Source organism: Leucopleurus acutus, assembly GCF_964270905.1.
Source record: "Leucopleurus acutus genome assembly, chromosome: 8".
NCBI classification, from domain to species: domain Eukaryota; kingdom Metazoa; phylum Chordata; class Mammalia; order Artiodactyla; family Delphinidae; genus Leucopleurus; species Leucopleurus acutus.
The window spans coordinates 104,486,827-104,513,596 of record NC_139151.1 but is presented as its reverse complement, the minus strand read 5'-3'; the positions used below and the strand labels follow the sequence as shown (position 1 = coordinate 104,513,596).

At 57.3% G+C, this 26,770-nt stretch overlaps 2 protein-coding genes across 5 annotated transcripts in view; one reads left to right on the top strand and one right to left on the bottom strand.

The window, feature by feature from the left end:
* Window positions 1–10,819, top strand: part of CHKA (choline kinase alpha) — a 62,497-nt gene extending 51,678 nt beyond the window's left edge. For both annotated transcript variants that reach the window (XM_082845663.1, XM_082845662.1), the window contains 3 exons: window positions 2,052–2,158; window positions 3,526–3,607; window positions 9,624–10,819. In XM_082845663.1, coding sequence (XP_082701789.1) covers window positions 2,052–2,158; window positions 3,526–3,607; window positions 9,624–9,683 — 249 coding nt within the window. In that variant the 3' untranslated portion in view covers window positions 9,684–10,819. The remainder of the gene's footprint in view (window positions 1–2,051; window positions 2,159–3,525; window positions 3,608–9,623) is intronic.
* A 2,414-nt stretch (window positions 10,820–13,233) lies between these two features.
* TCIRG1 (T cell immune regulator 1, ATPase H+ transporting V0 subunit a3) lies at window positions 13,234–25,224 on the bottom strand. Of its 3 annotated transcripts, none has more exons than XM_082843954.1 (21): window positions 25,168–25,197; window positions 24,097–24,160; window positions 22,748–22,868; window positions 22,283–22,361; window positions 21,213–21,433; window positions 21,039–21,124; window positions 20,665–20,791; window positions 20,501–20,583; window positions 20,231–20,324; window positions 19,767–19,979; window positions 18,957–19,101; window positions 16,281–16,420; window positions 16,014–16,171; window positions 15,848–15,938; window positions 15,189–15,307; window positions 14,896–15,109; window positions 14,425–14,547; window positions 14,228–14,332; window positions 14,036–14,153; window positions 13,459–13,636; window positions 13,234–13,371 (listed from the first exon to the last, which is right to left on the bottom strand). In XM_082843954.1, the coding sequence occupies exons 3-21, from the start codon at window positions 22,862–22,864 to the stop codon at window positions 13,293–13,295; spliced, it is 2,490 nt and encodes an 829-aa protein (XP_082700080.1). In that variant the 5' UTR covers window positions 22,865–22,868; window positions 24,097–24,160; window positions 25,168–25,197; the 3' UTR covers window positions 13,234–13,292. The 3 variants fall into 3 exon arrangements, with proteins under 3 accessions (XP_082700080.1, XP_082700082.1, XP_082700081.1); XM_082843956.1 differs by having other exon boundaries at window positions 20,501–20,532; XM_082843955.1 differs by lacking the exon at window positions 24,097–24,160 and having other exon boundaries at window positions 25,168–25,224.
* Window positions 25,225–26,770: the final 1,546 nt, after the last annotated feature.

Here is a 26,770-nt window from a genome sequence, read left to right as displayed (position 1 = left end):
AGAGGTTTCTCGAGCACCTGCCTGAGTTGGGCATGGGGAGAGTCTCCAGCAGGTGGCCACGCTCAGGGGCAGCCGTTCAAATACAGCCTTGCCGTGTGGCCAGACCTGGGCTGCTCTCTTCTGGCCTTATTTTCAGGCAGACCTGATGACCTTGAGCGTGTCCAGAGCAGAGTGACCGGGATGGTTTTGGACCTCAAGTTCAAGCTATGTGGGTAGGAAGGGTGGGGCTGTTGACCCCAGGGAGGAGAACACAGCAGGCTTCAGGTTCCTGCCATGCTGAAAAGAAATTAGACTTTTATAAACACTGGGCAGGCAGCTCCAGAGATGAGAACTCTCAAACCAGTGAGGGGAGATTTTCAGTAAGAAGACAGATTTCATTTTAGTGGAAGACGGCAGAGCTGTGTAACCCCCGACACTGCACAGCAATGGAAATGTAAAGAAGCTCCATTCCTGTTTTCTGAGAGGTTTTAAAATCACATGCAAGTGTTGGTCTCGATCAGATACCCTGTCTGTATCTACTGAGGTAATCTCACGCTTTTCTGTCTTTAATCCATTGAAGTGTTTTAAAATGTTAAGCAATACTGAAATTCCTGAAATAAACTATTTGAATGAGTTAACGTTGTTTTGTAATGCTCTGTTGGATCCAGTTAGGCAATTTCTTATTTTAGGAGATTTACATCTATGCATATATGTGAAACAGGACTTTAATGTTCATTTAAAAAAGTATTCATACCTGCTTTTGGAATAAAAATTATACTAGTCTTACAAAATGAGTTGAGTGTCCCTTTTTATTTTCTGGAACTAATTTATCTAAGATGGTGTTGTTTGAAAGTTTGGTAGATTTTGCCCATAAAACCATCTGGGCCTAGAACCTTTGGGGGAGGGAGGGTCATTAATTACCACTTTCTTAGGGTTTCAATCTCTTCAAATTTTCCATCTTCATTTGCCACCTTCAGCGTTTAGGGTCTCCAAGAAATTAAACCATCTAGGGTGGTGGTTCAAGCATGGGTTCTAAAAACTGATGGGCCTGGATTTGAATCCCAGATCTGCCACTGCTGGTTGTAACGTACTATTTCTGTGCCTCAGTTTTCTCATCTGCAAAAATTATTTTGTTGTCGTGGGGAGTGTGCCTGTTACACAGAATTTAATAGGTATCAGCAGTCATCTTTTTTGTGCCAGGTTTACTTCAGAATCTGCGGCCCCCTGCCTAGGACAGGGCTTGATCTTGAATGATGCTTTCTGGTGGAGGAGGGGGCGTAGTGTAAGAAAGCCGGCTTCAGAGCAGGAAGATGGAAGAGGCGACACAGGGAAAGGGTGGGGAGTGCCTTCCAGCCAGGTGACCAGGTAGCAAGGGTTCTAACAGGGGAGAAAGACTGACGGCTGTTTTCTTCTTTACAAAAGCAAACAAGCCGAGGTTGGCTGTGTTCTGCTGCCTTTTGATATGGTATGAAATAGTGAAGAACAAGGGCTCTCATAAATCCTAATTCATGTGTAGACTCAACGTGCAGCCTGGTAGAACCTTAGGGTAAACTGTGTCTTCTCCAAACCAGAATCAGACACTGCCAGTTTATGGACATAAGTGTGGAAATCATCACAGCATCTTAGGGGTGGAAGGCCCCTTCACAGTGCCTGGTCTGGCGCCTGCCCTGAGGCAGCATCTGCTGACGAGCATCAGGGTGCCCTGGTGCCTCGTGCCAGCGCCGCGTGGAGCAGCAGCCAGGCTGGGGAGGTGTGGAGTAGGCTGACCCTGCTTTGCGGTCAGTGGAAGACAGGAGTGTGAGTTAGAAGGAACAACTCTACCTAAATTACTTTCTGCAGAAGCGGTAGTGGTCTTGCCGACAGTACGGCATCAAGTCCATTAGTTCTCTGACTGTAACCCGGTGAACCCAGCCGGGTGGGTGAGCTCCCTGGACCACGCCCCTGGGCAGAGCAGGGTGGCGGGCTTTGCTGACGTCCGGAAGAGTCACGCTTGACGTGTGCACTTCGTGACAGCATTGACATCACCTGTTTTTAACCATCATTGATCCTAATGTCATTGCTTTTTTTTTAAGCTCCATTTCATTTCCAATTACTTGGCTGCATTCCAAAATGAATTTGAAAACCTCAGTAATGAAGAAAAGTCCGTTATAGAAGAAGAAATGTTGCTTGAAGTCAATAGGTAATTTTTTTCCTTTGTCGGTTTGTAACGATAGCTTCCCTCTTTGTAGCGCGTACTTGGGATGCCTCCTTGCAAACAGGAGTATTTTAGGAGCTCCCTCACGACCATACAGCTCGAGGTCTTGTACGTTGTCAAAAACAGAACATTTGGTTCTTGTTCACGTGGCCGAGTGTGTTCGGATCCCCCAGATTTCAGCACACGGCCAGTGAGGAGAGCAGGGTCTGTGCACTAGGTCAGGGAGCGAGGGTGCCGTTCCGAACCGTCATCCCCGCCGCGGACTCTGCTGCACAGCCGCTGCCGCCAGGGCCTGCACACTCTTCTCACTCGTGCTCCTGGAGAGCTGGGTGCCACCGAGTAACATGGTTCTCCTAGAAAAGAATTAAAAATCTGTTTTCTCAACAGCTGTCAAAGCAGGGCTGAGAAAGCTCCAGATTCCGCAAAGGTCTAGATCACTGTGTTCTCACACTCACTCATCTCTTTGGTCAGGAGGCCTGAGTTATTCCTAATCTTTGGGGTCTTCCATGAGATTATTTGTTAACAGTGACGGTTTGAGTGGCTGTGGCCCTCCTCCCTCAGTATAGAGCACCTCCTTCGTGTCCTCGGAACTGTCCACAGTCCTCTCATTGAGCTGAGGCCACCCTGGTGGCCCCTCGGCTCCGCCTGCAGAAGAGAGCTTCCCTCCCTGGTTCTTGATCAGATGGAAATAGGAAAGCGGAGGTGGAGGAGACCCAGACAGAAAGGGTAGCACCAGGGGATCTAGTGGGTCAGGGATGAAGAGAAGCAGAGTCAGGTCTGGTGAGGGCGGCACCGAAGCCCTCGTTCCTGAATTAGAGCTTTATCTTTATCGTTTTGAGAAGAACTTGGATTCGCAGTGAAGAGGAACGTGGCACAGCCTAGAGGTGGGGACCTGGCCACACCCTCCTCCTGATTCACTTCCGGGGGAGAGGGGCATGGGGGATGGCAGCAGGCTGTCCGGAGGCCCACGCTTTCCTCCACCTGTTGCTGGTGGGGTAGGGGCCGCCAAGGCTGTGCGCTCACACGCGTGCCAGAGGGTTTCTCTCCCTGTGTGACCCACGCTTCACCCGCAGCGGCCACTGAGGCCTCCGGGTGGGTCCTGCGAGTGTTCCGTGTGCCAGGGACAGGGAGTCGGGGTGTTCGCACCTGCAAGGTCACTGGCCAGCGGTGGGGAGAGGACGGCTGTGGGCTCCTGCTGTTCTGTTGCCGTGGAATATCGTCCCACTGGGTCGGCCAAGGCAGACAGTTTGCACCCAGATGAGTTAGAACGTCCATCTGTCAGGAAATGACGTCATCGGTCCTCCAACTGGTCCCACACATCTCATGTGCATTTCCTGCTTTTGTAATTACAGGTTTGCCCTTGCGTCCCATTTCTTCTGGGGACTTTGGTCCATCGTACAGGCCAAGATTTCATCCATTGAATTTGGGTACATGGTATGTTTTGGGGGTAGTTTTTCTCTTCTGCTCCCAGGAAAGAAATGCTTCCATGTACGTGAATGCTCGGCAGTAAATGCCTGTTCCTTCCAGGGGGTTACCTGTTCCTCTCCGAGTACCTGAACCAGGTGACCAGCACCAGGACAGCGGGCTCCCCCTGGGGAAGCTGGGGGAGAAAGGAAGGCTGCATAATTGAAGCCACTTTTGCTGCTGCTGTGTCTGCCTGTGGAAGTTGCCCTTACTCCCAGGGCCAGCAGGTCCCGCCTCCCCTGCTTCAGAGAAGTGCTCTGTGGTCCTGTGGTTCTGATGGGGGATGTAGAAATCCAGACCCTTGAGGTCCAGCCCCGACCTCAGTCCCTTCTGACAGAAGGGACACTGAGTGAAGGAATGGTGGTGGGGTTACCTACCGTGCCTTGTTTTATTCACCTGTTAACACCCCATCCTCTGGCCTACAGCACCCGACTTAAGAGTTGGAAGCTGGTGCTGATTGAGTTAGACCCGCTTTTGTGCAGCAAGTTTGTACCAAACCAGGCTGTCTTTTTATTCTAACCTAAGCGCTGTCCTTGGCATTTTACTTTGCTCCGTAGTGAGTGGTGGGGGGCGTCCTGGGGCAGGGGTGCGCACAGGCGTAGCGAGCACCTTGCTTTGGGACAGGTGGTGGGAAAGGACTGGTGCATTTTGTTCTCCTCGGTCCTCAGGATGGTTTCTGCTTCTAGGCAGAAGATTTGGTAATGCACAGATGCTCTTAGGCAAAAGAAGGGGAAATTGGATTTTTAAAGCAGATTTGGAGTCATGATTAGATGTTACTGTAAGACAAAGTGGACTTCAGAGAAGGAAAACCACTGAAGGTAGAAAAGGGCATTGCATCCTAGTGAGGGCATCACTTCATCTGCAGGACATAGAGAGACCCTCAGTGTGTGTGCCCCTGAATTCTTCAAAAGACACAGAGCAGGGACTTTCCTGGCGGTCCAGTGGTTAAAACAGTACGCTTCCACTGCAGCGGGCACGGGTTCCATCCCTGGTCAGAGAACTAAGATCCCACATGCTGCACACCACGGCCAAAACTAAACAGACCGAAACAAAAGATATAGAGCAAAAAGTGACAAAGCTGAAAGGAAAGGGGGAATCTACTATTCACCAAGTAGATTGCACACCTCTAGGTAGCGGGTGGACCCAGGAAACCCTGCCACAGGCAGGGTGGACACCTGAACATCATCCCCCCAGCCAGCTCAACCTGACGAACATGGGTGGAGCCCAAACAGCTGCAGGACAGACATCCTTGTCAGAGAATGTGGAGTCTTCATCAGGATAGGCCACAGGCTGGGCTGTGACACAGGCCTCAAATGTACTGCAGAGTAAGTTCTCTGACCACAGTGCAATTTAATTGGAAATCAGTAACCAGCAACCACAAAAATATCTGGAGAATTCTCAGTTATTTGGAAATTAAACTGTATACTTCTAAATAAACCCTGGATCAAATGAGAAATTACAAGGACAATTAGAAAATATTTGGAATTATAATAAAAACACAACATGCCAGAATTTGTGGGATGCAGCTAAAGCAGCATTTGGAAACTTACGGCTTTGCAGCTTAAATGTTGTCTTGGATATGAAGGAAGTTCTCAAGCCAGTGATACAAGCTGCTACCCTGAGAAGCTAGAAAGAGGAAAACCAACTAAGCCCAAAGTAGATAGAAGCAGAATGAAGGTAAGAGCAGAAATCATTGAAATATAAAATGGACAAAAAATAGAGAGAATTAATGATACCACAAAAGTATTTATAAACCTCTGGCTGTACTAAGCAAGAAAGAAAAGAGAAGGCAAACATTACCAAAACCGGGTACAAAGAGAGGCCATCACTACAGACTCTATAGATCTTCAAGTAGAAGACGACGATGAACTCTGCCCACAGGTTTGACAACCTGCCTGAAATGTGCCAATTTCTTGGAAGATACAGATGACCAAAACTGACCTAAGAAATGGCCATATAGTTATTTAAATAAGTTGAACTCATAATCAGAAACCTATAGATTTGGGACTTCCCTAGTGCCGCAGTGGTTAAGAATCCGCCTGCCAATGCAGTGGACACAGGTTCGAGCCCTGGTCCGGGAAGATCGCACATGCCACGGAGCAACGAAGCCTGTGCGCCGCAACTACTTAGCCTGTGCTCAAGAGCTCTTGAGCCACAACTACTGAAGCCCGCGCACCTAGAGCCCGTGCTCTGCAACAAGAGAAGCCACCGTGATGAGAAGGGCACCGCAATGAAGAGTAGCCCCCACTCGCCACAACTAGAGAAAGCCCACGTGCAGCAGCGAAGACCCGATGCAGCCAGAAATAATTAATTTTTAAAAAACCATAAATGCTACTAGCCTCCTTAGCCACGCGTTCAAGGCTACATACACCCTCTTAAAAAAAAAAAAAAACCTATAAACTCTAGGTCCTGATGAATATCATCAAATATTTAAGGAAGAAATAATAACAGCCCTACAGACTTGTAGAAAATAAAGGGAGAGGGATCACTTCTCAACTCATTCGATGAGGCTAGCATGACCCTGACACCAAAACTAGACAAGGACATTTCAAGAAGACTGCAGATCACTGCTTTTCATGAACATTACCCCCAAACCATTATCAAAATACTGGCAAAAAGTAAATCCAACTTATGTAAAAGGATAATATTTTATGACCAAGGGGCATTTATCCCTGGAATGCAAGGTTAACGTCAACATTTGAAAATCCTATTAGTGTAATTCACCGTATTAACAGAATAAAGGAGGAAAACCATACAATCATCTTAGTGAATGCAGGAAAAGCATTTGATAGAATTCAACACCTGTGCATGATAGAAAGTCTCAGCGAACTAGTAATAGAGGAGAACTTCCTCAACCAGGTAGAGGGCATATACACACCTCTTGTACAGCTGCCGTGGTAATGGATGGTAAAGCACTGAATGCTCCTCCCACCTCTGCCCCAAATATAGCGCAAGGCAAGGGTGTTCGTGCTCACTTCTCCTCACAGGCTGCTGGGGCGCCTAGCCAGCAAAGGAAGGCAAGAAAAAGAAAGAAAATGCAGAAGTACCAGAAAGGAGGAAGAAGAACTGCCTTTATTTTTATAGGTGACATGATCATGCACATGAAAAAATATAGAGGAATCAGTAGAAAAGCTATTTAATAACTACTGAGTGAGTTTATCAGGGTCGTAGGATACAAGGTCAATATGCAAAACCCACTTGCATTTCTACGTGCTAGAAGCAACTAAATGAAAAATTTTTAATTGTGTTTACGATGGCATAAAAAACTTGAAATACTTGGGGATAACATTTTTCAAGTATTGCATGATCTTTACACTGACAACTATAAAACATTGCTGAAAGAACCTAAATAGAGAGAACCACATCTGTGGATTCAGAAGACCTAATCTTTTTTTTTTTTTTTTTTGCTGTATGCGGGCCTCTCACTGTTGTGGCCTCTCCTGTTGCGAAGCACAGGCTCCGGACGCGCAGGCTCAGCAGCCATGGCTCACGGGCCCAGCCGCTCCGCGGCATGTGGGATCTTCCCAGACCGGGGCACGAACTCATGTCCCCTGCATCAGCAGGTGGACTGTAAACCACTGCGCCACCAGGGAAGCCCCAGAAGACCTAACTTAAAACTTCCATTCTCCCCAAACTATCTTCTGTCGTCTCCGTGACCCCAGCAAAATCCCCACAGGCTTTTGATAGAAATTGACAAGCTGATTCTAAAACGTATGTGAAAATGCAAAGGCCCTGGAATAACTAAAACACTAAAAGTAACTAGAACCACGTTGGAAGACTTAGGCTACCTGATTCAAAACTTACTAAGCACAGTAATTAAGACCATGTGGTGTTGGTCGTAAGATAGACATAAATCAGATGGAACAGACTAGAGTTCCCAGAAATAGACTCCTTCCTACACATACAGGTAACTGGCATTCCACAGAAAGGCCAAGGTAATGCATTGTGGAAGGATTAGATTTTCCAGAAATGATGTGGGGACAACCGAATAAGCCATATGGAAAAAAATAATGAACTGTGAACTTGCACTCTACACAGAAATTGACTTGAAACAGGTAATAGACCTAAGTGTAAAAGCTAAAACGGGAGAGAAGCTTCGTAACTGTGGCAAAGATTTCTTAGGTCACATAAAGCACTAACCCTCAAAGAAAAAAAAATACAGTAAATTGGACTTAATCAAAATTTAAAACTTTTGTTCTTTGAAAGACACCATTAAGAAAATGAAAAGCCCAGCCACGGACTGGGAGAAAGTAAGGCAAATTTATATCTGACAAAGGACTTGTATTTAGAATATATAAAGAACTCATAACTCAGCAAGAAACCAAACAACCTACTTTATAAGTGGACAAAAGATTTGAACACTACACAGAAGGTAAACTAATGGCCAGTAAGCATCTTTTCATCTGCTTGATACAAAGTCATAAAGGAAATGCAAGTTAAAGCCCCAGTGAGATGCCTTGCACACCCATGACAATGGCTACAACTTAAACTCACGATACCAAATGTTGGCAAGACTGTGGAGCAGCTGACCTCATATACGTTGCTGGTGGGAATGTAAAAGGGTGAAACCAGCGTGGAAAACAGTTGGACAGCCTCTTATAAAGTCAAACATACACTTACCGGGACCTCCCTGGTGGCACAGTGGTTAAGAATCCGCCTGCCAACGCAGGGGATACGGGTTCAATCCCTGATCTGGGAACATCCCACGTGCTGCAGAGCAACGAAGCCCATGCACCACAACTACTGAGCCCACGTGCCACAGCTACTGAAGCCCGCACACCTAGAGCCCGTGCTCCACAACAAGAGAAGCGACCGCAATGAGAAGCCCGCATACCGCAATGAAGAGTAGGCCCTGCTCGCTGCAACTAGAGAAAGCCCGTGCGCAGCAGCGAAGACCCAAAGCAGCCTCCAAAATAAATAAGTAAATTTAAACCGACTGTACTTCAATAAAATTAAAAGTTGAAAAGAAAAGAAAACAAAACCCTACACTTACCATACAACCCAGCAGTCCCTCTCTTTGGTATTGATCCAAGAGAAATGAAAGCCTGTTTCCACGCCAAGACTTGTATTCAGGTGCTCACAGCAGCTTTATTTTCAGTAGCCCCAAACTGGAAACATGCCCATCAGCAGATGACTGGGTGAACACACTGTGTTGGAGCCATATCACAGAAAACTACTCAGCCACGAACACTGCTGCCCACGGCAGCGTGGATGTGTCTTAGTCACAAGCCAGACACCAGAGGGGACGTAGCGGACGATTACACTCACGTGGAAGCTTTCTGTCGCGATCTGGTGGGCTTGACTACAGAGACCCAGGAGGACCTTGAGGGTGATTGTGGTGTTGGCGTTGAGCTAGGTGTGTGCATTAGCGAACACCGCACGTTTTAAATGAGTTAAGCTTTGTGGTAAATTATACCTCAACGTTAATTTTTTTTGAAGTGGTGCTGTACTCTTGGCAGCTAGCACTGCAGACTTTTCGATTTGGAGTGGCCCTTAAGAGACTGTTCTGCACACCAGTGGGCAGACAGGGGAAGGGACCCAGGGGCCCGGTGGCTGGCCAGGTTTTCTCACTTCCCTCCTGGTGTCCTTTTAGTAATGGTGCTGCAGCAAACAGGTGGCACCTACCGTCTGTCTACCCTTGCTAACACCCCAGGGACCTTGGGCTTTGACAGAGAAGCCTCTGTTGTGTCCGTCAGTCCGCGTCTGTAGCGCTCAAGGTGAATGAGTCGGTGAACCATGCTGCACCAGATACATAGACAGAAGTCCCGTCTCCTGTCTGGGATATCAGGGCCGGGCCGGCGCAGCTGATCGAGTGGGGAACGTTGAGGGTAAAGGGAAGGCGGTGACCGGGGCTGCTGCCAGCGGGAGAGGACCGTCCTGAGAGCAGCGCGGCTCCTGGATGGCCTGCAGCACACGGAGCTGCTCTGCTCTGTGCCGGGGGGCGGGCGGGACCCTTGGTGAGGCCCCTCTTCCTTCTGTCTCCTAGGAGTATGCCCAGGCCAGGTTCGATGCCTATTTCGACCAGAAGAGGAAGCTTGGGGTGTGACTGGGGAGGCCTGCCTGCACTGCATCCCTGGACTGCGCGGGGGCGGCCGAGCCTGAGGCTCCCTCTGTGCTCCGACTACTGTATCTGCAGCAAGAAGGCTCGGACGTCTCGCTGCCGAACACAGATGTGTATGATACGAAAGACTGTATTAAAATTGAGGAACATTTATTTCATATCTTGTTTACGATTTCTCTAGGACTCTGACGTGAGATCAGGAAGCAGAATGATAGTACACTAGTGCAATAGTGCAACATCTCAGACCCCCTTAATCTAGAGAAGGCATTTTCTACTTCAGTCAGGTGGGGCAGACAGCAAGAGTAAGCAGTGTCACTGCAGGTGCCTTTTGGTTAATGTTGATCTTTAAAGGATGTTAATGACCGCGCTGGTGAACAGTGCTGACCGGGCTTTCTGTAGGTAACCGGTGTGCAGGGCGGCGAGTGGGCAGCGACACTGCCGATGCCCCGTGGCCTGACCGGGGTCCTGGGAGATGCAGACCGCCCCCGAGGTGCGGGGTACACAGAGGCGGGGATGACTGTGGCTGCCCGCTGACTGCTGCCTGTCATCCGTGTTTTCCTCTGCAGGTGAATCTCAGATGAATCTCACCCTAACTGGATGCAGCCCCGCCATGCCCTCTAACTGAAAGTGCTTTATTAACCCCGGCTCTGGGGCAGGCAGTGGGCCGTGGCCACAGAGGGCCAGCAGGCTGCACGGGGACACGTGGACACACATGCCCACCCCGGCCCCCCCACTGCCCAATCCGCTTTCCTGGTAGGGAGCGGGCTGCTTTGTCCCACACTCTGCAGCCTTTTCCCCTCCACCTCTGCTCAGCCTGGAGCTGGGCTCTTGTGACAGGGCCAGCTGCCCACCCCCAGGCATGGTCGTGCCCCAGGGAAGCCTCCTGTCGCCCTGGTGCTGGGGCCTCGGTGTGCTGGGTGCGGGAGGGAAACCTTGCCCTCACTGCTCCCCAGTGTACCTCATGTGGTCGTTCTGGTGGGAAACCGCAGCCTGTATGTGGAGTATGGGGGCGGGGATAGAGTATAGCTGTGAAATCCATATGTATTAAAAGTCCTTTGGGATAAATTTTTTTTTTTTCACTCTGAACTCTTATTTGAATTGTTTTTTGTGCATACATTCCTGCTACCACAAAGACTGTACTATACAAACAATAAAAAAGATAAAAGCTCATCCTCTGCTGTCACCCTCGGATGCATCCCTAGTCTCGGGGAGGTCTCCAGTGTGTCCACCCGGCTCCGTCCACCCGGCTCCGGAGGCGAAGCCCTTGGGCGGGAGGGAGGGGGGAGCACCGGGCTGTCCAGGAGGGAACTGAGCGGCTGGGTCAGGGCAGGAGGGGGACTTCCGCTGCCCGGCCTGCTAGACACCGAAAGTTTTAACCAGGTGAGTGTGTTATGATATCCAAGCAATAAAACTGAGTCCTAGGGACTTCCCTGGTGGCACAGTGGTTAAGAATCCGCCTGCCAGTGCAGGGAACACAGGTTCGAGCCCTGGTCTGGGAAGATCCCACATGCCACGGAGCAGCTAAACCCGTGCGCCACAACTACTGAGCCTGCGCTCTAGAGCCCGCGAGCCACAACTACTAAAGCCTGCGCGCCTAGAACCCATGCTCCACAACAAGAGAAGCCCCTGCAGTGAGAACCCCCCGCACCGCAAAGAAGAGTAGCCCCCGCTCACCGCAACTAGAGAAAGCCCGCATGCAGCAACAAACACCCAGTGCAGCCAAAAATAAAGTTCTTTTAAAAAACCCAACAGCCCTAGATGCTGCTGCTCTGTGTGTGAGATCTTAGAACACAGCTCCCAGCTCCTGCCTGTGCCCACAGGGTCCGACCGGCCTTGCCCGCCCCCTGCCCCCAGCCTCTCTCATCCCTAAGACACCAGGCCCTCTCGCGCTTTCCTCTGCCAGGTGGCTTTGGGGTCAGTCTCCCTCACATCCACTCGCTGGCTGTCACTTGCATTCTCTGTATGTGGAATTCTTGGGATTCCCATCTGTTCGCTCAGTCATCCTCCTGGATTAGACCGTACACTTGCCCGAGCAGGCCTGTCCCCAGTGCAGGTGACCCCCCCCCATCTCTGTGTCTCCTGATGTGACCCCCACGCCCCAGGGGCGCCCCCTCCAGTGCCTTTGCGCATGCTGGTTCCCCAGCAGCCAGCCCTCTCCAGCCAGGCTGTCCACGCGTCAAAGCCAGGGCAGGGCCAGCTAGCGTCTCCCTGGGGTCACACCTGCCACCCACCCCCGAAACATGCCACATTCTCGGCGCTGAGCCCCTGCTTAGGGTTCCCCTCACCTGCCCTACCCTGCGAGTCTCTGCATAGCTCTGCTCCCCAGGAAGATAGAGCTTGGAGTCCTGGGCTTGGGCCAGATCCTGAGACGCACACCACCCCCTCTGTTCCTAACCAGACACTGCTCTCGACGTTTCCTGGAGCCAAGTCTCTGCCAGGCGTGTCATACTGCAGCCAGACAGCCCCTCATACCCCAGCCCAGCATCTGGGGGCCCCGAGCGGGGCAGCCCTGGGCTCTGGAGGGACAGGCTCCTCCCGGCAACTGGCCAGACTGAGAGCCACGGTGACGGGGCCAGGTTATGGGGCCAGGCCTCCCGGCTCGCCGCGCCCAGGGCGTCTCTGCCTTCAAGGCAGCCTTTGTTCCCAGGGCCTCCAGCCGGAAGAACCACTTGGCAGCTCCTCAGCAGGAGAAAACGAGGCCTCTGGGAAGCACTGGCTCTGCCACCCAGCTGGGGGTGGGACCCAGACCAGAGAGGCCCGAGGATGCCACCACCCTCCCCCCAGTGGAAGGATGGCCTGGCAGCAGGACTGCCCACCAGGGAGGGATGGGGGAAGACTGTGGCCTCTGGGGAGGCAGGGCCTGGAGTCTGGCTCTGCCCTTTTCTGACCTTCGGAGCCCTGGGCAATTCTCAGGGTGCCCTGGACGAGCCTCTGCCCTTGTCTGCGGGAAGCTGGCCTTGGGTGTGACACCACTGTCCCATGTGGAGTGCCGGGTCCGGCTCAGGTGTCCCAGGCTGCGTTCTGCTGCAGAGCATCTTGAGTGCCGGGGGCCAGCGCCAGCACAGGCACGTGAGAATATTGGCCGATTGGTGCCAGGCACCACCCTCCATACCCAGGGTAGCCCAGACATCATCGTACAGCCAGTTTGCATATCCCCAAGGATGGGGAGCTCACTCCCCCTGGCCCAGCCTGGGAGGACAATCTTTCTGAGCTAGAATGTACTGGAAACAGCCCTCCCTGGGCCTAGTTCTGCCCCCCTTCACCCCAAGAGTCTGGGATCGTTGCAGATGTGCTCATGGGTCCTATCCTGACATCCTGAGGCCGCAGGTCGTAGACCAGTGGCTCCCACCTCCCCCCACCCCCCACACCAACTTCAGCTGCAGAGACAGACATAAGGGAGACGGGCACAGAGGCTGGCGTGGCGTCCATCCAACCAAAAGGCTCCCAGGGGCAGGACCAGCCCATGCCAGAGCCCAGGCTCCTCCACACCCAGCAGCCCCAGCCCCTGCCTCCCAGACAAGACCAAGACACGGGCCCTGGGCCTTCCCCTTTATTTCTTCCCTGCTCAGCAAGGCAAGGGCAGGGCTGTGGGCACTATTCACCCTCCACGGCGAAGGTGAAGGGGCTCAGCTTGTAGCCATTACCCGAGTAGAACTTGTTCTGGAACTCCACCCTGGGGTGAGAAGGGAGAGCGGGTGAGGGGACGCCCCCCCGCCCCCCCCGCCACCGTGCTGCCCACACCAGCCAGGCGGCCACTCACCAGTGCAGCCGCAGCGCATGCAGGAAGGCCGAGAGCCCCTCCATCACCAGCAGGATGGCCACAGTCATCACGGCGAAGGCGGCGAAGACGGGGACCAGCACCACAGCCGCCACACCCATCTCGCCGCCCATGCTCAGGCCGGCTCGCATCACCATGGCCCACAGGACCTGTGACAGCTCTGCAGGTGGAGGAGGGAACCGTGGGGACCACCAAGCCACCTCGGCGTCCCGAAGCCCACCCTCCCCGTGGGCCAGCGGGGGACCTCCTCCGACGTCCCCCCTTTACAGACAGGGATACTAAGAAGCGACCAGGGCTTCCCTGGTGGTGCAGTGGTTGAGGGTCCGTCTGCCGATGCAGGGGACACAGGTTCGTGCCCCGGTCTGAGAAGATCCCACATGCCGCGGAGCGGCTGGGCCCGTGAGCCATGGCCGCTGAGCCTGTGCGTCCGGAGCCTGTGCTCCGCAACGGGAGAGGCCACAACCGTGAGAGGCCTGCGTACCGCAAAAAAAAAAAAAAAGAAGCAACCAGAGGGGGCCACGCATCCAGCAGCCGGGTGTGGGAAGGAGCCGGGACTCACGGGCGTGGGCCAGGCTCAGGGCCCAAAGGCGCAGGTAGGAGGCCGTGTTGGAGATGCAGCCCAGGCAGAACTCGATGGTGTGGATGGCTTGGTGCATGAACACCTCGGACAGGACAAACTGGGGGGACAGGTGGCAGTGAGGGGCAGGTGGGGCCGGAAGCCATCCCCTACTCAGGAAGGCACCATACCCACCTCGGCCTCCGCCTGGTCCCCTGGGCATCCTGCCTGCTCCTCATCAGAGCCCTGGCTGGCCAGGGACGTGTCAGGCAGGTCCAGAAGCCCGGCTGTGTCCTTATCCTAGAGGTGGTGCAGCGGCATCACAGACCCCCAGCCCCAGATGGGGCTCACGTCCCGGACAGGACCCCACCCCCAGGCTCCCCTGCCTCTACCGGCTGTTGCCTCCTCCGAGAGTGGCAGCGGCGGTGCTCCCGGTGCAGGAACAAGGGCGTGCCAAGCAGCAGGACGGGCACCATGACCAGGGCCAGGACCACCAGCGTGGGCTGCACCACTTCCTGCAGGGGAGGAGGGGGCGATGGTCAGGGCGCCCCTGCGAGCCACCGGCCAGCTCGGGCCACGTGATTCCCCAGGGGCCCGGGGAGCCCGCAGCCCACTCCAGTCCAGGGCCCCTCACCAGGCAGGGACTTCGCCCCGTGTGGAATTCCTCTGGGCATAGAAGCCACCACCCCTGCTGGGAGCTCCCAGGGAGGCCCCCTCGACCTCCCTGTCTCACGGCCTCAGGCCTGCATCCCACTTCTCCGTGGAGGATCCTGCAGCTGAGAGGCCGAGCCACCAGGGAGCCCCAGGGCGGGGTGTGAGCCCCCCACCCCCGCCGCCCCACCCCCACCCCCGCCCCAGCCTACCTGCCCGGAGAAAAGTGGCCGGTTTGTGGGGCTGCTGGAGAAGAGGAACATGTTGATGAAGTGGATAAGGATGCTGGGGGCCGAGGCAGCGCTGGCGGCCGTGACTCGCAGCCACTTGTAGGCGACCAGGAAGACGAGGTAGCCGAACAGCCCCAGCAGGAAGACCAGCTCGGGGAGGGTCTCCAGCAGCAGCCGGTGCCACTGGCCGAAGTGCCTGGGGCAGGAAGGGAGCCGGGTCACCAGGTCACCCTGGCCCTGCCTGGCCCCCCCACCCCAAGGCCCCCGGTCCTCACATGTGGTTGAAGACTCCCAGGACCACCCCGAAGGTCATGTGGGTGACCCCCAGGATGACAGACATCTTCATCTTGAAGGAGTTGAGGAAGCTCAGGTGGTTGACAGCCAGGCTCCAGACCTGTGGTGGCAGGAGGGATGGGTGTCGTGAAGGGGCCTCTTCACCCGAGTCACTCCCATCGGCCTGTCTGCCCCTCCAGGGCCTCTGCACAACCCGTCACCTGCCCGACGAGGGGCAGCAGAAGGGAACAGTTAAGAGCACAGACTGGGCCGGGCAGCCTGGGCCCCAACCCCAGTTCTTCCTAGCTGGGTGACCTTGGGCGTGTAACCTCAGCTTCCTCACCTGTAAAATGGGGACGGTACTGACGTGCTCCCATGGAGCTGTCACGAGCACTAGACATCAAGTCAATTCAATAAGGGCTCAGAACGGTGCCTGCCTGGCACAGAGGGGACTACAGAAGGCTGCCCTCATTGGGACTCGCTTCTCTGCTTTTCAAGTGGCTGCAGTGCAGGCCCCCCTGCCACGCAGGCCCTGGTCTAGGGGGGCTCCTGCCTCCTGTACCCGGAACTGGGCCTGGTGCTTGGGAGGGGCTGGGCGAGCGGGGAGCCCCGGACCCGCCCTCCTGCCCGCCACCGCCTCCGACAGGCGGCCGGGACTCACCGGGTCGATGCCGAAGGGGTACGGTCCCAGGAAGACGCCGGTGACATTGGGGTCCAGGGAGAGCAGCGGCTGCTGGGCCAGGAAGGCGTCACTGTGACAAGAGCAGGCGGGCTGGTCAGGGGCCCGGGGGCCTCAGGGCTGCGGGGCGGGCACGGCCGGGCCTCACCTCCAGCCCGACTGGTTGGCCATGGCCGCCACGCTCCAGCCCGAGGGGAAGACAGCCGTGGCGCAGCTGAAGCACTCGTTGTAGATGAAGCCGGTGTAGATGGAGAACAGGCCCATGAGCAGGAGCAGGTAGCGGCCCTCAAAGAAGGTCCTCCAGATCTGGGGGTGCAGAGAGGCGTGGCGAGAGCCGGCCTGGGCCCCCTGCTGTGCCCGGACCCCCCCGCCCCGCCCCGCCCTGCCCCGTACCACCCACCCCGTCGCCCCTCACCTCGTTCTGCGCCGTCTTCACGGCTGGCCGGTTCTCGGCCAGCACCATGGCCAGGGCGAAGAGAAACATGAGCAGCCCGTGGCCCACGTCACCGAACATGACGGCGAAGAGAAAGGGGAAGGTGATGATGGTGTAGGGTGCTGCGGGCAGAGGGGCCACGCGGTCAGCCAGGACCCCAATCCCTGTACAGGATGCCACACAGGCTTCCCAAGCCAGGCTCCGGGGCCCCAGGAGACATGAAGGTGGTGTAGCCAGGCAGGGATGCCACACCGCCTGCCTGCACTCAAGATCCAGGCACTTACTAGCTGTGCAACCTTGGGCTAGTATCTTAACCTCTCTGAACCTCCATTCCCCATCTGCAAAATGGAGATAAAAATACCACCACTTTATAGGACTGTTATAAATGACTTTATCCATGGACAGTACCTGGGAGACCATAAATATAACGTTAGCAGTTCTAGCTATTATTATTTATGAGAAGAGCTTAAAGCAGAAGCAGAGAGAGCCCAGTGGTAGTCCTGGCTGGCACATGGCAAGTTCCAGAAGGCCGAGTTGGTCACTTAACCTCTGGGACCTCAGCTTCCCTTTAGTAAAATAGGGACAATTTCTCATAGGTGTTAGGATTCTAACGCACCTCCCAGTTATGGGTTGAATTGTGTCCCCCACCCCAACAAAAGATATGTTGGAGTCCTAACCCCCAGTACCTTAGACAGTGACCTTATTTGAAGATACAACCTTTACAGTTGTAACCCAGTGAAAATGAGGTCATTAGGGTGGGTCCTAATCAAATATAACTGGTGTCCCTGTAAAAAGGGGGAAATTTAGACCTTAGACACATACACTGGGAGAATGCCATACGAACATGAAGACAGCTGTCTGCAAGCCAAGGAGAGAGGCCTGAACACATTCTCCCTCACAGCTCTCAGAAGGAACCAGCCCTGCCGACACCTTGATCTCAGACTTCCAGCCTCCAGAACTGAGTGACGATAAACACCTATCATTTCAGCCGCCCCATCTGTCAGGCTTTCTTACAGCAGCCCCAGGAAACGAATACCTCCGCAAAGCTACTGCTTTGAGAGCTGGTGGCATGTTACCAACCGCGGATATCTGGTGATCAGGCCTGCTCTAACCAGACTGGCATCCGCTAACGCAGAGGGACTACGGGCAGGTGAAATGGGCTGGGGGCCCCACGTCAAGCTCCCAGATGCTGCTCCTGCAGGGTCAGCAGGCCCCAGAGGACCACGTGACCCTGGTCTCAGTCCACACGGCCCTGGATTCCATCCTCATGTGCTGCCTGTACTGCCCCGGGGATCCCAAACCCTGCCTCTTGCCCACTGGATGAGGCAGGACCCCTCCCTGGCCTCCCATAAGGGACCTCATCACGGTTCACCCTCACACCCATTCTTTGGGCTCACACAGAGATGCACTGCAGCCCCTACCCCGTGACACGGGGGATGCTGGGCCACTGGCCACACCGCAGCCAGCCTTCTGCAGGGAGGGTGGTGTCTGGAGGGAGAGGAACCTGGCGGATGACAGGCCAGGTCCCACAGGCCTCAGGAAGGAGGAGGGGGCCAGGAAGGGAGGAAAGCCAGTGCCTGCTGCCCTCGGGACGGGCACTGGCAAACGGGAGGGGGCTGCCACCACCCAACTCCAGCCTGTTGGAGGTGGGCCATGTCGCCAAATCTCTCACTTTTCGCCAGTCTTGAGAAAATGCAGACTTTTGCGAAAACTCCCACTTTAAACCCTGGCACCCGCAGCAGACACTGAGGCTCTGCCCAGGCGGCCGCAGCTCCCTTGGCAGCTCTGTGCAACCCTCTGCCCAGTGGGCCACTTAGAGAGCAGCAGCCTCGCCAGGCCAGTGAGCACCCAGGTGGACGTGCCTGGAGCTGACGGCCTCACTGCCCACCCGCGAGGGCTGGCAGACGACTGAGGGCGCTGGGTTTGAAAGCCCTGCTCATCAGCCTTGAGGTGGACACACCATAGTGTCCTTCATGCTCTAGAGCTCCCTGCAGGCTCAGGCTGAGGCTGGGCTTCACCTGAGACTGGCCCTACTCAGCTCTCCCCTTCCTGCCTGCTTCCCCGTCCCCTAAGGTCCCTTACTGGTTTCTCCCAGGAACACCTCTCTTAATAGGCCACTTGCATCAGAGACCCCATCTCAGGGTCTGCTTCTGGGAGAACCTGACCTGGGGCTGCACCCAATTCAAACCTTTCAACGTGGCCAGACAACGTGGCCAAGCAAAACACGTCTGCAGACTGATGCTGGCCTCGTGGACCACTGGTTTGCAACCTTTGGCGATCATTAATCTTCCCAACACCGCTCAGGTATGTGCCATCATCCCCATTTTATAGATGAGGAAACTGAGGCTCAGAGAAGCTAAGAAACTCATCAAAGTAAGTGAGTAGGACCTCCAACCTGGTCCATTCCTACTGCAAAGCTGCTATCCTTTGCACAACTCTGCTGGTTCCCCTGTTAGCTTAACAGCAGGGCAGTGGGGGTGTCTGTGAGGGATAAACGTGAAGTGCCTCCACTGGACCCCCAAGAACATGACCAGGAGTGCGCCCCTCACCTCAGGAGGGCGGGGCAGGCCCAGGTGGCGATGCAGCCCTCCCATGCTTCCACCCAGGGCAGCAGCTGAGCCTCCCGAAGGCCGGGGCTGGGGACGTGGTGGTTCTCACCGGGGTTGACCTCCTGGTAGCGGCCCACACCATAGGCGTCCACGATGCCCTGGAAGCTGGCCGTGAAGCGGTTGGTACGGATGAGTGTGGGGGGCATGTCCCGGCAGGGGATGCGGTGAACCACGGCGCTCACACCCGCCTCGCTCTGGGGCACCCGGCAGGCAGACAGACAGACAAGACTGATGGCAGGGGCCTTCAGGGACGCTCGGACCCTCCAGCCACGGCCAGCTAGAGATGGAGAGCACTGTGGGGACTCGCTGGGTGGGAGCCAGGGGACCCAGGGCAGCCCCTCCTCTCCCTGTGAAATAGCATGACCAGCCCCACCTGCCCCAGTTCAGGGGGATTCAGGGAGGGCCAGAGATTGGCCCAAAAGTCACTCGGGAAACAGAAGCGTGCTTCTTCCCATCCAGGTGGCCCAGGAGAGGGAGCCCCATGGCCACAGGTGAGCACCTAGCACGGCGACCCCTAGAAGCAGGGTCAGCAACCCCATTTCACAGATGAGCCCAAGGCTCCCTCCAGTTGGCCCAAGGTCACAGGGCCAGTACCTGCAGAGCCTGGATTTGAACCCGGTTTCTAACTTAACACCCAGTGCAGCTTCCAGGGTGTGACGGCCCATCCCAGGGCCTCTGGGAAGTCGGGGCAGGAAGAGGGCTTGCTGGGCCAGGGCCATCACGGTGGACTCCCTGGAGGAGGATGAGCCCCGGCAAAGGCACGGCGCTGATGGCACCGGGAATGGGAGATGTGTTGTGTGGAGGAAACCAGCCCCTGCCTGGCAGTAGGGGAGGGCGGGAGACCACCCCCCATGCTCACCGAGCTGCCCTGCAGCGCCTGCTGCAGGGTGGGCAGGTCGCGCGTGGCACACCAGGCCTCGGCGATGAGGCACTTGTGCGTGGTGCTCACGCTGCACTGGTTGAGGGCCAGGTACACGGCCTTCATCTTGCGGATCTGCACCTGCCAGGGCGGCAACAGTCTCTGCACCCGGCCCAGCACCTGGCTCAGGAAGTGCTCCGTCTCACCCAGGACCTGCGACCAGAGCAGGGGGTCGGGAGGAGTGGCAGGGGGAGGAGGGGCGGGGAGGGGGAGGGGTGTCAGGAGGGGAGGGGCGGGGAGGAGGAGGGGTGGGGGAGGGGCGGGGAGGAGGAGGGGTGGGGGAGGGGAGGGGCAGGGGTGTCAGGAGGGGAGGGGTGGGGGAGGAGGAGCTGGGGTCGGGGAGGGGTGTCAGGAGGGGAGGGGCGGGGGGAAGGCAGGGCTACAGCCAGGCCACGGGCGCCCACCTCCTGCAGCTCTTGGCTCTGCTGCTGCAGCTGCTGCAGGGCTGCGCGGCGGGCCTCCTCCTGCTCCACAAATGGGAAGACGTGGCAGTGGAAGCTGGCAGGGAGGAGGGGAGAGGTGAGGTGGGCACAGGGTCCAGGGCTTGCAGAGGCTGAGTCTAAAGGGAGCCCACAGGGCAGTGTGGCAGACAGAGCGGGCTCGGTGGAGGTGACACGCAGGGGCCCGGGCACGAGGGCAGCGGGGGGCCGGCCCCCCACCCGACGGGGGCTCACCAGTCAGTGATCTTGCGGATCTTCTGCCCGATCTGCTCGCCCCAGTAGGAGATGAGGAAGGTCACCCACGTCGCAGGCTCACCCTGCCGGAGCGGGGCGCACATCACCCTGCAGTCCCGGCTCCACCCAGCACGCACCCCAGCCTGCGCGCCTGGCCCGCTCACCGTCACGGGCCCCTCCAGGGGCTGCTCCACGTCCCTGAAGCTGGCGATGAGGAAGCCGTGGCAGGCCCTCCAGAGCAGGCGCTCCAGGGCGGCGGCCTTGTTGGGCTCCACGGCACCTGCTACAAAGCTGCAGGGACAGGCGGGGCTGGGCAGGGACTGCTCCGGCCTCCCCCCGCCTCACCCGGGCCAGGCACACTGCCCCCGTCCGCACAGAGGAGGCAGGAGCCCGCCAGGCAGGGCCAGAAGAGACCCCCAGGGGCAAAGGGAAGTCCAGGCCTGAGGGCGGCTGCACGAGGGCCCTGGACAAGAAGTCCGAGCTGGCCTGCCTCACCCCTGCACCAACCGGAAAGACAGCGAAGCTGCCCCTCACTTACTTGACCCTCAGGTCCTGGTGCGGCCCCCCGGGGGACTGGAGCAGGGGTGTTCTTTCCAGGGGCCCATCTGTGTGGCTGGCTGCCAACTAGGAGCCGAGAGGCGCCATGAGTCCCGGCCCAGGTGGGGCCTGGGGCCCCCGCCCCTCCCCACGCCCTGCCCGGGCTGAAGCTGACCGAGGGGGCGTGGCCCTGGCCCAGTACAGCCGAGTGGAGCTGCAGCTGGTGGAGCTGGGCCCGCAGGGCCTGCCGGTTGCCCCGCACGACCTGGAGCTCCTGTGCTAGGCGATCCGTCTCCTCCTGGATGTGCAGAAGGTCGCGGGGCAAGGGCGCCGGCAGCGCCCCCTCAGGCAGAGGCAGCGTCAGCCCAGCCTGCCGTACCTCCTCCTGCAGGAAGGCTGGGTGCAGAGGGACGGGCATCGGGGAGCCGGCTCAGGAGCCACCACCAGCCAATGGCCACTATTAGCCAAGGGATGGCTAACATCTAGGGAATTTCAACTGCCACCCCAAACTCTGCTGGCCACCAGCTAACTGATCCACTGAGTCTGAGACCCCGGAAAAACCTCAGGCTAAACCTCCATCCCTGCAGGTCTTCTCCGCCTCCCCCCGCCCTGGGGCTCTCCTGGGCTGCTCTCCGTCCCCAGCCCCTGGCCTGGGTCCCATAGCGGTCTTCGGGCAGGTGGCCCTAGCACTGCAGGGGATGAGAGCTTGCATGGAGGCCCACAGGGTACCTGCCTGATGACTTAAAACCTATCAGTCAATCTAACCATTAAACAGACATGCTCTATCCTTCCACCTTACAGGACCCTCCTAAGAGGCGTTTCCAGAATAGAACCCAGGGCAGGGGTCCCTCTTGCCCAGGGCCAAGCAGCTGCTCCTTGGTGGCACCTGACCCAGGATCCTGGCCTCTGCCCACCCCAGTCCATCTGCAGCAGAAAAAGTTCTGTCCATGCTTCTCTCCTGCTTAGGAACCTATGGGTGGCTCCTGGCACCCAGAGGGTGAAGTCCCGAGCCCTCATTCGGTATTCAAGGCCTCTTCCAAGCCGGGCCTGGCCTGGACCCTCTGCTCAGCTCACCCAAGAACACCCCAAAGATGCCAGCTTCCCCGTCCTGGCTCTGCAGGGCCTGGCCCGGACCTCCCTTCTCTGCCGTCCGCCTGGGCAACTCGGACTCTTCCTTTCAGACCAAGCTTGACTGGCGCCTCCTCCAGGAAGTGTGCCTGGGGTGTGGGCCCAGGGCCAACTCACCGAAGGTCTTCTCCAGCTCTTCACAGCGACGAACATCTACCACGAAACGTCTCTGGAAGGCACTCACCGAGGCATTGAGCTGTGGTTGCCAAACGGAGGGATCAGTTTTCCAGGCAGAGGGCCAAGGAGGTCCCCCCACCAGGGCCCAGGCCCGGCTCTCCTCAGGCCATAGCTGCCTCCCCCAGAAAGGTGCTGAGTACGCTGTGACCCTCCAGATGCCCAGCTGAAGACACACCAGACCCCATGTGGCCTGGGAAGGGCGAGGCAGGGCCCAGGAGGCCTGGCTGAACCCGGGCTGGCACAGGGTGGTCTCAGTCACGAGTAAAGCCAGCCTGAGAGCAAAGTGTATATGGCAGAGGTTGCCGGGATTCAAGCAGGGCCGGGGGTCAGTCTGGGGGAGATGGTCCACCGTATGGGACACCCAAGAACGAGGCCTCCCCTCACGCCCACCCCGGCCCCACTCACGTCTCTGAACTCCACAAGGCCCAGCTCCCCAAGCTGGCTCACGCAGGCGTAGGCAGCAGCTGTGGGCAGGAAGAGCTGGACGAGCGCCACCTCCTCACTCCGGAACATGGAGCCCATGGTCCTGTGGGGCCGACAGGGGTGGGAGCTCAGGCGGGTGGGGTCCCAGGCAGTTCCCCACCAGGTGTGAATTCTGGGTTCACATGATCCTGCAAGGTCCCGCTACCACCCCTATCTGACAGATGGGGAGACTGAGGCCCAGGATGGCTTAGCGGGGTGCTGAGGTCACACAGGAAGTAAGCGGCGATCTGACCTTACAGCCGGACCCACAGTCCAACGTCAAGCTCCTTCCCAGCTGGCTCTGCCCCGTCTGAGACCCCTACCCCGCACCCCTAGTGGCTCCTGGGGACACTGGCTCTTCTCACACCTGGCCCCTGCTCCTCCTGTCCCCTCTCTGTGACCTGCCCTCACCCGAGATCCTACACATCCTCGGGGCCCCAGGCCAAGGGCCACCTCCAGCGCCGGCCACCTGACTGCCCTCGCCTTTTCACCCTGGGGAGCAACCTTGACAGGAACAGCAGGGCTGAGGTCCGCCCCATCCCCACAGGCAGCCAGGGCCCTCCTCCCTCCCTGCCGGTCTGTGGGCGCTGAGGGGTGGGGGCCTCCTCTGGGACTCAGGAAGGGTAGAGAGGACAGACAGAGGGCGCTGAGGAAGCGGGACCTTCCCCTGAGGCCCGGGCTGTCCGGCAGCAGCCGAGCTGGTAGGGGCCGAGGTAGGAGCCCTCCAGGTGTCGAAACCAACAAAAGTGAAACTGTGGAAACTGAAATGGGCAGGAAGGGCCTGGCCGGGCCTTTGCTTAATCGCCGCCCGCAGGGCAGGGGGAGCGCCAGGGTAGCCTCCCTGGGCCCTGTAGACGCCCAGCCCACAAGCCAGGGCTCCATGGCCACTGCCCTTGGGGCCCAGGGCCGGCCCCTGCCCCTCTGTGGGACTCAGTTTCCTTAGCTCACAAATTGAGCGGGGGAGGGGAAGGGACAGGAACAGGCCAGAGCCCCGCTGAGAGGGTGAACATCTGACACCCTGCCAGTGCTGGCTGGGCTGGGCTGGGGCCTGCCTAGTTGGTCACTTCCTCTCCTGGGTCTGGTTTACTTAAATGTAAAAGAAAAAAAAAAAAAAAGGAAAAGCAGCCCCTTCCCCAGCCCCGGGAGAATACAAGAGAGAATGGGGAGAGACAGCTGCGGGCTGTGGAAGCAGCAGGCCCTGAACGGGAAAGGGTGGGCAAGAGGGCCAGGGACCAAGGCTCTGAGCCCTACCAAGCTGTGATTAGCTGTGTGTTCTCTGGGGAGTCTCTCACCCTCTCTGGGCCTCCACTTCCTCTTTGGGTGAATGGGACTTGGCCACCCCGCCAGAGACAGGACCTAGGTGGGGAGATAAAAATAACAAGGGCCCCCATGTAACTCCCTCGCCCGCAATACCTCATTTAAATCTAACAGCAATCCTTGGGGGAGGGGGCACTGTACTCCTGTTTTATAGACGGGTCAGCAGGTTACGGAGCCAGGCAGGAGCCAGGCCCTGGGGCTGCAGGTTTGGAAGTCCCAGCCCACAGTATGCGCTCAGGGGAGGGCTGTTCTCTGCCCCAGGTACCCCAAAAGGCTGGGCTGGCCAAACGGGGGTTGTAGGGAGCTAGGTCTGGGGATCCAGGCAGGGCAGCAGTCCTGCGGCCTGGGCACGTCCCTTGGATGGGACAAGCCATGGTGAGCACAGGGGTGCAGAGACCTGGGCAGATCCCTCCCCTGGCATTTCAGGCCTCCACTGTCTCATCCCCTCCCCCTCATCCTCCCTGACCCCTTCCTGAGCCAGGGGCCACCCCAGAGACATTTACAGAACAAATGAAGGTGTCTCCACCCTTCACTGGTCCAGGCTCTAGTCACTCTGTGCCCCTCTCCTCCTGCTCCCTTGGGAGGCTGGAGGCTTAAGGCCAACTCCTCCAGAAAACCACCAGATCTCTCCTCTGAGCCCCTGGCCCGCCACGACGAGCTGGGCTGGAGACAAGGGTCTGCGTGTGCTCTCTTCTAGCTCCGCCTCTTCCTAGTTGGGTGGGCCTCAGTTTCCTCATCTGTAGAATGGGTCCCTCCCTGCCAGGAAGATGCAGCAGAGAAAGCTCTGAGCACCACCTGGCCCGGCACAGCTGAGCTCAATACTACTTGTTTGTTATAGGCTGTTACACCCCCACTCTCCTCTTCTTTCTCCTCTTTCGCCTCTGTGGCCCCCAGCAACGGCTGACACCCGCGGGCCGGACGATTGAGCTGCCTCTACTGACCCAGCTGGGTTGGGGCGCCACGACACCCCCCGCTTCCCCGGGCAGTGGGAAGCGAGGGTGGTAGGCAGAACTGGGGGCTCTGCAGCCCCCGGCTGGGGCACTTACCCCCGGGTCGGCTGCACGCGGCGCTGCTCTGCGCAGCTCTGCACTCCCAGCTCTGAGATCCCCGCCGCGGCGCCCACGCAACTCACTTTCCGCGGCGGGCGGGGCCGGGAGGGGCGGAGCCAGGGAAGCTCCGCCCCTGGCCCGCCCCGAACCCCCACCCGGAGTCCTGGGAGCTGGAGCGCGGGTCGGAGGCAGGCCCTGGGCTGGGATTGCCTGGCGGCCTCGCTTCCTCGCTCCAGGCTGGGAGACCATTCGGAGCTGTGGGCCGCCTAATACGGGCGAGGAGACCCGGAGGCTGGAGCAGACACTGACCAGCACCAACCGCGCACATCTACGTGGCCGGGATGTGGGGAGATGCCCAACCTAGGCCCAGCTCCGGGGCTACAGGGTGGGATCTCCACCATCTAGAGGGCTCACTGGGCTGATTAGACCCCAATACGCTCAGGCCTGGGGCCCAACACCTACGTGTCCCCACCTCTAGGACCCCCTCCCCCTTGCGTGAGGCCGCACGCAATTACACAGGTCCTTATAGCTTCCTGCTTCTGACCACCACCTTGGACTCCAGGTCCAGTGGTCTGGGCCTTTGGGCGGGTGGCTGCCCTTCTCTGGGCCTCTTTCCTCAATGGCAGCAGGACACCAAGGGCCAGGGCCTGGGACCCGCACCCAGCAGGCACTGGGCAATGCTCTGCCCTGGCTGTCACTCCTCCTGTGGCTGGATGTGTCCCCATGACCTTGCTGCTACTGAGCTCCGTGCAGTTTGTCCTGTCGCAGCACCCACAACCTGGGGCTCACGACTGTCCAGCTGCCTGCACTTTGGACAGGCCAAGCCTGCACCCGCTGGGGCCCCTCAGGGCAAGGGCCTGTGAGAGGTGGGGGGAGGGTGGGCAAACGGAGCCCCAGAGCAGGGCGCTGGCAACTGAGTCACAGCCAAGGCTAGTGTCTTCAGCAAAGTGGGAGACACTTTCTGGGGCACGGAGGGGCTACTTTCAAGGAGTAACCTCGACACAACCAAACTGAGTACCAGTGGGGGCCTCGGGTCAGTACTTCCTGTTCAGGGCAAACTGGAACTCTATCATGTTACAAAATGGCGTTAGAGCTGCACTCTGACCCAGCAGTAAGGGAGAGAATCAAGTCAGGAGCTGGATACACTCATCCATTTTATTTTTTATTTTTTTGGCTGTGCTGCATGGCATGGGCAATCTTAGTTCCCCAACCAGGGATCGAACCCACAGCCCCTGCACTGGAAGTGTGGAGTCTTAACCACTGGACCGCCAGGGAAGTCCCTAGACTCATCCACTTTAAATGAAAGTATTCTATTTACCTGCGTACAGATGGAGGCTCCATGTCAAGCATCTAGTGCTGGTTATGTGTGGGAAAAGCAAAATTAGAGGCGATTTAGGATTTTCAAGCCTGCCTCTTACAACTGGCCTTGTTTTTGGAGAGCTCCTGCCCCCAGCAGCCAGCAGGACTAGTGGTGCTGGACTCGTGGACACTCCCCGGGCTCAAGTCTTCCTTCCTGGTCCTGCACTTCACCTCTGTGCCATTTTGTGGGTTCAAAGGACCCCAAAACCTTGGCCAGTGGTGGGGCCCACACAAGTCCTGG